The sequence below is a fragment of the Geotrypetes seraphini genome, chromosome 6, assembly GCF_902459505.1.
Source record: "Geotrypetes seraphini chromosome 6, aGeoSer1.1, whole genome shotgun sequence".
NCBI lineage: Eukaryota > Metazoa > Chordata > Amphibia > Gymnophiona > Dermophiidae > Geotrypetes > Geotrypetes seraphini.
Window position 1 is genome coordinate 122,128,967 of NC_047089.1, and position 13,359 is coordinate 122,142,325.

Sequence of the window (13,359 nt, forward strand, 5' to 3'; positions counted from 1 at the left end):
ATGTAGAACAGGTAACGTAACGATCATGGGAGACTTCTACTTTCCGGGGATAAACTGGAACCTAGGAACCTCAAACTGCGGCAGGGAAACAAAGTTCCTGGAATTAATAGGAGACTGCTTCCTAGAACAAATGGTGGGAGAACGGACAAGAGTTGCCAAGTCTTTGACCAATGCTCCAGCAGGAGTAGGTCCTGCGTCTTACTGTCGGGCATTGAGCTTTTGTCGGGCACTGTGCTTTCATCTGTTGTGTGGTTGCCTACTATGTTGCATAGTTTGGCGTCATCGGCGAATAATGTAATTTTACCTCAAAGCCCCTCAGCCAAGTCTCTTACAAAGATGTTAAATAGGATCGGGCCCAAGACCTAGTCCTGCAGCACTCCACTGATAATAATAATAATAATAACTTTATTTTTGTATACCGCCATACCCAGAAGAGTTCTAGGCGGTTCACATTGGTTAGAACAAATTACAAGAGGTTACATGCCAAATTGATCATAGAATTGCGAACAGCAAGGAGAAAGAAGTTACAAATGGGTACATACCAAAATTGATCATAGAGTTGCGAATAGCAAGGAGAAAGTAGTTACAAGTGGTTACATTTCAAATTGATCATAGAATTACGAACTACAAGGAGGAAGAAGGGGGAAGAGGAGGGAGATGGGGGGGAGAAGTTTTGGTAGGAGGGAGGAGGAGGATTGAAGGAAGGGGCATTATGGTACTTTAAGGGTCTTCCTCTCGGAATAGGTGGGTTTTAAGTGTTTTTCTGAAGTCGAGGTAGTTGTGGGCTTTGAGGAGAGGGTACCGTTTACCACTACCCTCTGAAGTCTACCTCTAAGCCAGTCCCTAATCCATGCGGTTAATGTTTCACCCAGTCCCATCGAACCCATCTTGCTCAATAACCTGCGGTGTGGGACGCTATCAAACGCTTTGCTGAAGTTCAAGTACACGACGTCCAGGGACTCCCCTATATCCAGCTTTCATGTTACCCAGTCAAAGAAGCTGATCAGATTTGATTGGCAGGACCTTCCCTTCGTAAAACCATGTTGATGGGGATCTTGTAGATTTTCCTCGTTCAGGATCGTATCCAATTGGAGTTTGATTAGTGTTTCCATAAGTTTACTCACTATCGATGCGAGACTCACCGGTCTATAATTCTCAGCCTCCGTCCTGCATCCCTTTTTGTGGAGTGGAATGACGTTAGCCATTTTCCAATCCAACAGGACTCTTCCTGTACTTAGGGAAAGATTGAAGAGCGCGGATAACGGTTCCACCATGACGTCACTTAACTGCCTGAGCACCCTGGGGTGTAGTATGTCCGGTCCCATAGCTTTGTTCACCTTGAGTCTTGATAGCTCCTCGTAGACACTGCTGGGCGTAAACTCGGAATTTTGAAACGGGTCTTCCGAGTTTACCCTCGTCGGCAGCTGAGGGCCGGGTCCCGGCGCCTCGCAAGTGAAGACCGAGCAGAAGTATTCATTTAAAAGTTTGGCTTTGTCGGAGTCCGATTCTACATAGTTCCCATCGGGTTTCCTAAGGCGTACTATCCCATCTGTGTTTCTTTTTCTGTCACTAATATACCGGAAAAAGGATTTATCGCCCTTCTTGATGTTCTTCACAAGGTTCTCCTCCATTCGAAGTTTGGCCTCCCTGACTGCCGTTTTGACTGCTTTTGACTTTGCCAGATAGTCTTCCTTGGATTCTCGCTTCCCTGATTGTTTGTAGAGGATGAACGCTCTTTTCTTCTTTTTTATGAGGTCTGAGATCTCCGCAGAGAACCACTGTGGTTTATTTTTTCTTCGCCGTTTACTTACTGATTTGACGTAGCGGTTGGTTGCTTTGTGTAAGGTTGATTTCAGAGTTGACCACATTACCTCTACATTATCTGTTTCGGCATGGTTTTGCAGTGCCCGATGGACGAAATCTCCCATGCTTTCGAAGTTTGTACCCTTAAAGTTGAGGACCTTGGTTGATGTGCTTGACTTAGTGAAACCTTTCCTGAGGTTGAACCATATCATGCTGTGGTCACTGGAGGCCAACGTATCACCTACTGAGACCTCTATGACACTTTCTCCACTGGTGAGTATTTGGTTTAGTATCGCTCGATCCCTAGTGGGCTGTAATACCATTTGTCTGAGTCTCGCTCCCTTTATAGAGGTTAATAGCTTCCTGCTGCCGCTGGTCGTAGCGGAAAGATTGTTCCAATCCACATCAGGCATAATGAAGTCTCCTAACAATACTGTGTCTCCATGCAAAGTGATATTCTCAATGTCTTCGACTAATTCTATATCCATGTCCTCCTGTTGTTTTGGAGGTCTGTATACTACACCAAGATACAGGCATTTGTCCTTCCCCCTAGCCAAATTCACCCAGAGGGATTCCCCGGTGTACTTGACATCTGCGATTTTGGTAACTTTGATGTCCTCTTTAGTGTATAGTGCTACCCCTCCTCCCATTTTGCCCTCTCTGTCCCACCGAAGTAAGTTGTATCCCGGTATAGCCATATCCCACCCATGGGAGTCCGTGAACCAAGTCTCGGATATCGCCACCATATCTAGGTTGGCGTTCCTCATTTCCGTCTCTAATTCCAGAATCTTATTGCCCAAACTGTGGGCATTAACGTACATAGCCCTCCATACCTTATGATTGCTATGTCTCTGTGTAGATATTCCTGCTTGAGCTAATTGGACTCCTATAAAACTGTTTGCAATGTGTGTACTTACCTCTGACTCGGAAATGCAGTGTGTACTTACCTCGGACTCAGAAATGGATTGGCAACTTACCTTGCCAAGTTGGTTACTTGTGCCAGCACGTGAATGGGTACCCTCCCCAACTTACCTAGTTTAAAGCCCTACGAAATAGGCAGGCTAGTCAGTGTCCAAAGATGTTCTTGACCAGAAGGGGAAAGAATGTCTTTGGACACCGACTAGCCCGCCTACTTCGTAGGGCTTTAAACTAGGTAAGTTGTGGGAGGGTACCCACTCACGTGCTGGTGCAAGTAACCAACTTGGCAAGGTAAGTTGCCAATCCATTTCTGAGTCCGAGGTAAGTACACACTGCATTTCCGAGTCAGAGGTAAGTACACACATTGCAAACAGTATTATAGGAGTCCAATTAGCTCAAGTAGGAATATCTACACAGAGACATAGCAAACATAAGGTCTGCTTGTGAGGTGTCCGCATCGGGGCTCTGTCGGATGACGTCATCCATACGTGAGAATACCTGCCTGCTTGTCTTGGGATAAAGTATTAAATGCCCAATTCAATAGAGCACAAAAGAAAGGACTGAGCCATCACCTTTAGAAAATGTTAAGTACAAAGACATGGCCAGGGTGGATACCAGAGCTAAACAGAACTCTACTACCCCATAATAGGTATATCAGTGGAACAGGTTGTAGATCAATAGAAGCCCTTCACAGCAAATTCATCTCTGAACTACTCCAGTCTGCAAGATCAATAGAAGCTCTTCACACCATTTTAAGCCACTCAGAGAAGATTCCATCAGATAACCAGAGAAACTGCTTGCATCATGGGTCTAGAGCAGGGGTAGGCAATTCCAGTCCTCGAGAGCCAGAGCCAGGTCAGGTTTTCAGGATATTCATAATAAATATGCATGAGATAGATTTGCATTTCAAGGAGGTAGTGAATGCAGAACCATCTCATATATATTCATTGTGGATATCGTGAAAACCTGACCTGGCTCCAGCTCTCGAGGACCGGAATTGCCTACCCCTGGTCTAGAGAATAGATTCTATTTTTAGAACAGGTCTCAGCCCTATAAATATGAGGGGAAATCCTTTCTAACAGCAGGCTCTTTTCCTCTTCCTCTGGAACCAGCCTGGATCAAGCTGCAACAACTCCTCTATTTCCTGGATCACCATGCTACAACATCTCTCCAGGCCATGTGCTTCTATTGGCCATGGGCCCAACTAGGCCATGCAGCCTCTTCTCCATTTTAAGGACTATTCACATTGTGAGTAACTTTTTGAATCCAGATAAAATGACCCTTCTGCTTTAGCAAAATTTGTCATGTGTAATTCTATTATTTTTGCTTAAAGACCTTATCTGTTACTGCTCTACTGGCTTGATTTCAATGCTTTTAAATAAACTTTCAGTTTGCTTATAAATGTTCTGAGTCGCAGTCCTTGAATAAATATTCATATATTATATTTAATTAGCTAAGTTTTAATCAAGTGAGCTAACTTTCCCCAAATTAATATTTCTTTATAAGTTATATTTCTCTCTTTGAGAGTGATATAGCTTATTGGTGGAGTTCTATCCATTTAATAATTATTTTTATAACGCAGGTACTCCCCCATGCTACTGAAGTCTGCACGTTTGAAATCCAGGACTTTTAGGTTTGTGTTGCCATCCTCGACTTTGGTTGTTATATCAAACCAAACCGTATGATGATCGCTACCTGACCTGGCCTGATTCATTGCTTAAAAGTATTGTGATTCAGGGGCCAAGAATTTGGATTACAAAGGAACATAAGAAATACACTAGTGCTAAGCAGAAATCTATTATATCTTCATGTCCTCATTGTACTGGTCTACTGCAGGGAATCAGAAGCCATGTGGGTAACCCTGAACTGATCTAATTTATGACTACAAAGAGTTAATGCTCATTGATAATTTACCATTTCTCATATTTTCCATATCTGGAAATACAAATAGGATGCATCTAAGGCAAAACTTGACAAAGTTTCTTAGGATCTAGAAACCAGACTTGAAATAGCTTGAATTTTTTATTTATGAACATTTCCTAAGTTGTACATTCATAATGTGAACATAAGAACTAGGAAGGAGGGGAAAGCCGACAGTCGACCAAGAGTCGATGGTTTGGGAACTGGTATAAATTATTTTGTTCTTATGTAATGTGGTTACAAAGTCAGGCTTCTAGATATTACTTTGCAGAAACTTAAAGAGTTTTTACTGTCTATAGCCTTACAGTCTTTGAAATGCAAGATCTTACTCATTATTATTATTTCTAAAGATAACATCAAGACAAAAAACAAACTAAAATTTAAGGCTCCCGTCCTGACCTGGTTGGTATTATGGCAGTTATAGGAACTCTGAACAAAGGGCCTGTGTTTGATGTTGTTAGATCATAACCACACACCTGTAAAGCAACAAGAAAAAAAATGTGGAAAATTATAACAGCCAAAAAAGAGAACAGAGCATGAGTTTTGAAATTTATGCAGATACAGTAGTGTATGGACCAAAATTGATTTTTTACAGTTTAAAGAAAGTTGCTTTTTAAGATCATATATAAATTATAATTGCATAAACAAATGAAAAGACAAAGGATTAAAAGGGTTGAAAAGCACAGTTACTTACCGTAACAGGTGTTATCCAGGGACAGCAGGCAGATATTCTCGACATGTGGATGACGTCATCTACGGAGCCCCGACGCGGACAGCTTTTCAAGCAAACTTGATTAAAGATTCAAGTTTGCTGTGCTGCACCACACATGTGTGTGCCTTCCTGCTCCACTAGAGGGCACATCCCCTCCTCGTGGTCTCCAGTTCAGATAGTCAGCAAAGAAGCCAACCCCGGGGAGGTGGGAGATTGCGAAAATATCTGCCTGCTGTCCCTGGATAACACCTGTTACAGTAAGTAACTGTGCTTTATCCCAGGACAGTTTGCCACCTGAGTTGAGAAATTTCAACACACAAGTTCCTCAGAATGCCACACTAGATATTTGTGTGGTAGCCGTCCTCATAGGAACACTTAAGTGTGTGAGTTTGTTATTTTTTAACGTTTCATAAAGTGCAAGTGCTTCAATAAATAATTATCATTTTTGTTGTATTTTTAAATCGTTATCATTTTTGTTATATTTTTAAAGAATTACTGCAAAAGCAAATACTTAGCTTTTATAAAACTGGGTCTGCCTCAATCCCCACCGACGCGTTTCATAATTTCATCAGGGTCGGGGATAGGAAGAGCAGAGCAGTTTGAAATCTCAGCATATGTTATAGAGGGGTCTGGGATGCGGGAGGGAAGCAGGGTGGTTACCTCATTTTATAATCAGATTGGTTTATATTCGCATATATATAGTACTCATCCTTCAAACTGATGTTAACTCAATTATCCAAAAACAGAAATTCTAATTCCCAATGTAGGGAATCTACACCTTTTCTAAAGCACTCTCCAATATCCTATAGCTCCTTGTGGCTCCAAGGGGCTCATGAGAGGTCTGACATGCCCCTTTGGTCACACCTTGCGATCGCCCTGCAGTAGCAGCTTTTGATAAAGATCTAATAAGACGTAACTTATAGAAACAGTTTTTAACCACTGAACTTATCTGATCATGATAAGAAAGTTCTTGATCTAGTAACACTCCCAGTATTTTCGTTGTTGTTACTATTTGGAGTGGGGTGTTATCTAAGAATATTTGCGATGAAAATTTAAGATAATTTTTCCATGGAAAAAACATTATTGAAGATTTTGTTACGTTCAGGGCCAACATATTATCTTTAAGCCATTGACTTATTTGTTTTAACTTATTGTTTATATTTATTATCTCATTTGAATCAGCTGTATTTAATGGATGTAGGAGTTGAATGTCATCTGCATAGGCAAAAGAGGAAAATCCAATAGACTGACTAAGGGTAAGTAGTGGTGATATGGGGAAGACAGAGTGGGCAGAAGGCACCAAAGGGACATGGGGAAGACAGGGTGGGGAGAAGGCGCCAAAGGAATATGGGGAAGACAAGTGGGGAGAAGGCACCGAAGGGACATGGGGAAGACAGGGTGGGCAGAAGACGCCGAAGGGACATGGGGAAGACAGGGTGGGCAGAAGACGCCGAAGGGACATGGGGAAGACAGAGTGGGCAGAAGATGCCAAAGGGATATGGGGAAGACAGAGTGGGCAGAAGACGCCGAAGGGACATGGGGAAGACAGAGTGGGCAGAAGATGCCGAAGGGAAATGGGGAACAAAGAGTGGGGAGAAGAAGCTGAAGGGAAATGGGGATAACAGAGTGGGGAGAAGACGCTGAAGGGAAATGGGGATAACAGAGTGGGGAGAAGATAAATCAAGTGAAATCAAAAGGACAGATTTATGGTGATCCAGACGATATTGGTTGTAAAACCTATCATGGAGTGTTCTGTTGAATGGTTGGACCTAAAGCCTGTCTGATTAGGATGTAATATATGCATTTTTTCTACAAAGTTGATTACGTGATTAAAGACAACCTTTTCTATTAATTTGGCAAGAAAGGGAAGATTGGCTATAGGTCGGTAATTTGATTCAATTGCAATTGATTCTTTTGGGGTTTTTATTATTGGATGGATGACTGCCTCTTTCCATTCTTTCGGTATAAATCCTGTAATTAGACTAGTTTCAATCAATGTCTGAATAAACGGACCAAAGAAAGAAAAGAAACGTTTTATGAAAAGAGGAGAAATTGAATTGAAGTCTGTGGCTGTGCCTTTAACATTAATACTTTACAGGAGTCGTTTGAGATCCTCTAGAGTTGGTATATTGAAATTGGCGCATTTGGAAACAGGTATCATTTGTATTTGTTCCACGTCTGTGTTTGAATTTTTGAATCGATGCTTTCTCTAATTTTATTAATTTTATTTACAAAATAATCAGCAAGATTTTGTGCAACAGGTTTAATTTCTAAAACTGGATCTTCTAGTCTTTTGGGGGCTGTAAGATATTTTTAAATAGCAAAAAGGGCAGAGGAGTTTTTAGCGCTTGCAATTTTGTTGGAGTAATATGTTATTTTTGCTAAATTTATTTTATTTTTATAATACTGCATTTGTTCTTTATATTTATTTAAATTATCCCTTGATTTAGTTCGTCTCCATTTCCATTCTAAAGCCCTAAGTTGTTTTTTAATCAGTAAAAGTTCATCTGTGAACCAAGGGTTTCTTATTTTCCTTTGATTAATAGTTTTACTATCTAGTGGGGCTAATTTTTCTATTAGCTGTTCTGTTGCGCTGTGCCATTTTTTAATTTGTTCATTTATTGGCAAAAGACAAAATTCTTCAAATTTTAATTTAAAAGAAGCAGTAATTGAGGAAAGTTCAATTTTATTGTAATCTCGATAAATGATCGTTTTTGGGTGATAATTATTTTTAACATATTTAAAAAGATAATTTGAAGTAATTACAAAATGATCTGACCATGGGACAGAGGTGATTATGAGGTTTGAAAAAGCATCTTTTTGAGATGTAGAGGCAAGGATCATGTCTAATGTATGACCAGCGGAGTGAGTAGAATCTTTAATCAAAGTGGTGAGATTTAAATTTGAGGTTAGTTCTAAGAATTCCACTGTAAAAGGATTAGCCAATCTGTTGATCAAATCAGGAAGGAATCCGGAAGATTGGAAAGTGGCGAATGTTACGCCAATCTTCAAGAAAGGTTCATGGGGAGATCCGGGAAAGTACAGACTGGTGAGTCTGACCTCGGTACCGGAAAAGATGGTAGAGGCGCTGGTAAAGGACCGCATCATTGATCACCTAGATGGACACAATCTGATGAGGACCAGTCAGCACGGTTTCAGCAAAGAAAGATCTTGCTTGACAAACTTGCTGCATTTCTTCAAGGGAGTAAAGAGGCAGATAAATTAAAGACTTATTTATTCAAAGACGCCTTTAATAACTGAAATTTATACGCTTCTTGGATTTGTTTTTTTATAATGCTAAGGTTTTAAACTTCCCCTCCTTTTGTATTTTCCATTATTTCTATAAAAACTTAAAAATTGTAACTTTTTACCTTTTCTCCTCCCGACTCATGTATGTATAATATGTATATTGTTAGTTTCGTTTTATTGCTTTTTATTGATTTTTGTACATCGTTTAGTAATTTTAATAAGCGATTAATCAAATGCATTATTAAACTTGAAACTTGATAAGACAAGGGTGACCCGGTCAACATTGTATATCTGGATTTTCAGATTGCGTTCGACAAGGTTCCGCATTAATAACTATTTCAAAAAATTGCGAGCCATGGAATCGAGGATGAAATACTCACGTGGATTAAAAACTGGCTGGCGGATAGGAAACAGAGAGTAGGGGTAAATGGACAATACTCGGACTGGAAAAGCGTCACTAGTGGAGTTCCGCAGGGTTCGGTGCTTGGATCAGTGCTCTTCAACATACAGTGGTACCTCAGTTTACGAGTGCACCGGTTTGTGAGTGTTTTGCAAGATGAACAAAACATTCAGCAAACTTTTGTCTCGTAAACTGAGCACTGCCCCGATAAACGAGCACTCAGCAATGATGGCCTAGGGGTGAGTACTTGCCTGCGGGTGCTGCACAGCGATTCTAAAGTGGTGCCTTCCTTGCCTCGGGGTCCCCTTGCGGCTGCCCTCCTGCTTCGGCGATGCCTCTGTCGTCCATCAGCGCTCTCCTGGCTCCCAACTAAATTGGTCATCCTGAATGAGCATGCACGCAACTTCTCTCTCCTCTCCTAAGTCAGCTGCTGCCCCGACAACACGCTCACCACGTACAAGCACGCAGGACGTCGTTGTACGTGGTGAGCGTGTTGTCGGGGGAGCGGCTGACTTAGGAGAGGAGAGAGAAGTCGCGTGCATGCTCATTCAGGATGGCGGCCGGTTTAGATGGGAGCCAGGAGAGTACTGACGCACGGCAGAGGCATCGCCGAAGCAGGAGGGCAGCCGCATGGGGACCCCGAGGCAAGGAAGGCACCACTTTGGAATCGCTGTGCAGCACCCGCAGGCAGGTACTGACCCCTGGGCCACCATTGCAAACTTCGGTTGTGGAACGAATCTTCTGAGTTTGCATTAAAGCCTATGGGGAACTTTGCTTTGAAAAACGAGCATTTTGGATTACAAGCATGATCCTGGAACAGATTATGCTCGTAAACCAAGGTACCACTGTATTTATAAACAATCTGGAAGTCACGTGATGATATGAACGAGTGAAGACGTCTCCTCGTTCACTCCGGGGCAGCCCTGCTAAACTTTCTGTAAATTGCCGATTCCCTACCAACCTGATCCGCGCGAGTGGTATCGGACACTCTCCACCATTGTATGGATCGCTATCTTACCAGGTCGCAGGAATCCATGCAGCCGAAAACGGCGAGAAAGGACAGAGAGCGTGCAAGACCCGTGGATCCCAAGATGGTGGCGAGCCCCGCGACGGCGGTCTCTGGCCTCACTGAATCGGCCTTGAGCGACATTAAAACGACGCTAGCACAGGTATTGGGGCCCCAGATGGAGACGCTTACTGCCCAAATAGCTAATATCGAAACACTAATGGCAACAGCCGCAGCCCGCACAACGGAACTTGAAAAAAGAGTGTCGGACCTGGAAGACTCCTCTGCGGCACGGGACACAGATCTTGGCGCACTGCGGGCGCAGGTTAGAGCTCAGGCAGACAAACTCGATGATCTGGAGAACAGATCACGTCGCTCTAACCTGCGTCTGATGGGCATTCCCGAGACACTGCCAGATCGCTCGCTATCGGAGCAATTGGAGGGCTGGCTTCGGGCGGAATTTGACTTGCGTCCTTCGATGGGGCCCCTACGCATTGAGCGGGCACATCGTTTAGGCCTCAGACCCGGCCTGGAAGCGCGCCCACGTGTTGTGATCTTAAAGCTTTTAAACTTCCAACACAAGGTTGAATTGCTTCGCCAATACAGGACCATGAAAGACAACTTGAAATTTGATGGTAATCCGGTCCGCATTAGCCAAGACTTTTCAGTAGCCTTGCAAGAACGGCGAAGACCTTACTATCCTTTATGTTCCTGCCTAGTGGATCTGAAACAACGTTTTCAATTTAATTACCCAGCTCAGCTGAAGATTCAATGTAATGGAATCTGGAAATCTTTCCAGACCCCAGAGGCCGCGGATAATTACATAAAACAACTAGTGGTCCCGAGTGAGTGAGTCGACTGATCCTGGTTTGGCCACGGATTCGAACGGGCCTGTGGCTGATATGGACATCTGGGCTTAATTGAGCTTGAGGACTGCATACTTTATGGCTTCTAAAGTTGGGACTGACATTCACACGTTAGGGTTGCCCCGGAGGGGTCATCTTTAGTGACTCTAGATCTCCTGTATGGGGGTTCTTGGGTTTGTGCATAGGGAAGCTGGGGTTGGGAATTGTTTTGGGGCAGCAGCGGTATGGTATAGTGTTATTTGCAGTTTTGTTTTTTATGATTTGAAAAATTATGTACAGCTGAATGGATGGTCTGACTGGGGGGTTGAGTGTTGGTCCTTGGGGCGAGGCTGGGCGCCCTGGGACACATGTTCATGGATGGCACAGATATCTTACTGGGCAGGATATAGATTCTTATGGGTGATCGAAAATTGCGCATACTCTCCTGGAATGTATCGGGGATAACCTCACCAGTAAAACGTACTAAAATATTGACGCAACTTAAACACCACTCTGCAGATATAGCTTGCTTACAGGAGACAAGGCTTACTGATAGTGAACATCTGAAACTTAAGAGAGGCTGGGTTGGAGAGGTACACTTTGCTTCCTCACCTGGGAAGAAAGCTGGGGTGGCCATATTGATTCGCAAAGGCTTTTTGGGTGTAATACGGGTCCTGCGACGTGACCCTCAGGGTCGATACATCTTGGTGAGAGTGGAGGGGCCCGGTGGGACTTTTAGACTATTGGTGGGTTACGGTCCCAATAGCTATCAACATTCATTTTTTCAGAATTTGGTGAATATTTGTGTGCAGGATCCGGGTGGCCCCTTAATTTTGGTGGGTGACCTGAATCAGGTACATAATCCGGCTATGGACCGTTCCGGGTTGACAAGTGTGACCAGGGTGGGGCAAGCTAGAGGCATTCCCTACGTATGTCGAGCCTTGGGGTTGGTGGACCCATGGAGATTACTACATCCGACAGAACGGGACTATACACACCAGTCTAGAGCTCATGGCACCTTTTCCAGAATAGACTACATATTACTTTCCGAGACATTGTTTGCTAAGGTCACTGAGGCCACGATAGGCCCATTGGAAATATCAGATCATAATATGATCTGGCTTGACGTGACATTGGGTGGTCAACCGGGTCCCGGGCCGGGATGGCGCTTTCCCTCTTACTTACATACTGATGCTCAATTTAAATCATTTCTACTTGAAAAGTGGGAGGCCTACTACACACATAACGCCCAACATGTTGATCAACCAACTCTATTTTGGGACACTGCTAAGGCGGTATTGCGTGGCGATATTATTGCCTATGTCGCGACTAGAACCCGTCGAATCGCGTATCGCATAATACACCTTGAACGACAGTTAGTAACGCTGAAACAGGCTTTATTGCGAGACCCCTCAGAGGCCAACAATGAGGCATATAGGGCGGTGTTATTGGCACTTAATTCCTTAATTCATGAACGTACTAAGAGTGTGTGGCGCGGTGGTTGAAGCTACAGCCTTAGCACCCTGGGGTTGTGGGTTCAAACCCTGTGCTGCTCCTTGTGACCTTGGGCAAGTCACTTAATCCTCCATAGCCCCAGGTATGTTAGATAGATTGTGAGCCCACCGGGACAGAGAGGGAAAATGCTTGAGTACCTGATTGTAAAACCGCTTAGAAAACCTTGATAGGCGGTATATAAAATCCTAATAAACTTAAACTTAATAAACTTATTTTACTGTAAATTCCATTTTTACAAATATGGTAATAAGGCCGGGAAACTGCTAGCATCCATAACAAAAAGTTGGAAGGGATCTAGATATATCCCCACGATACGGGAGAGTCCTGGAAACTTTTTAACCTCACCAGGAGACATCTCGGCCAGCTTTCAGAAATATTTTGAGGCCTTTTACGCGTCCCCTGGCCCTTACGCGGGTCCAGATGTGCGTGACTATCTTGCAGACGCGGGACTGCCTCGCCTGACGGCTGCCCAGATATCCAGGTTAGATCGTCCACTGCATGTGCTTGAGGTGACCCAGGCCATACAAAAATTGAGATCTTGCACTGCACCAGGACCAGATGGCTATTCACCCGAGTTTTATAAGATCTTGTCCCCGGCTATAGGCACTTCCCTGTTGGATTATTATGTATCTATTCAGGAAAGTGGGGCTTTCCCCCGACACTGTAATGTAGCCCTGATCACATTGAACCCGAAACCATCTAAACCACTCGACGAAATTGAATCCTATCGGCCAATCTCATTATTAAATGTAGATGTTAAAATACTGGCTCGAATCTTGGCTGACAGGCTAGCCCATATTTTGCCCTCCATTATTGTACCTGAACAAGTGGGCTTTGTTAAGAACCGACAATCTACGATTAATGTTCGCTGGATACTCTTAGCTTACTCTCGCGCACAGCAGGAGCAGCGCCCGGGCTTGCTAGTTGGACTTGATGCAGCTAAGGCCTTTGATAAAGTTCATTGGCATTACCTGTTCCAGGTCCTACACTA

The 13,359-nt window shown here is 43.5% G+C and overlaps 1 protein-coding gene across 6 annotated transcripts in view; it reads right to left on the minus strand.

Annotated features, from left to right (window-relative positions):
• Positions 1 to 13,359, minus strand: part of TPP2 (tripeptidyl peptidase 2) — a 1,323,399-nt gene that overhangs the window by 774,035 nt on the left and 536,005 nt on the right. For all 6 annotated transcript variants that reach the window (XM_033947626.1, XM_033947627.1, XM_033947625.1 and 3 more), the window contains one exon: positions 5,041 to 5,117. In XM_033947626.1, coding sequence (XP_033803517.1) covers positions 5,041 to 5,117 — 77 coding nt within the window. The remainder of the gene's footprint in view (positions 1 to 5,040; positions 5,118 to 13,359) is intronic.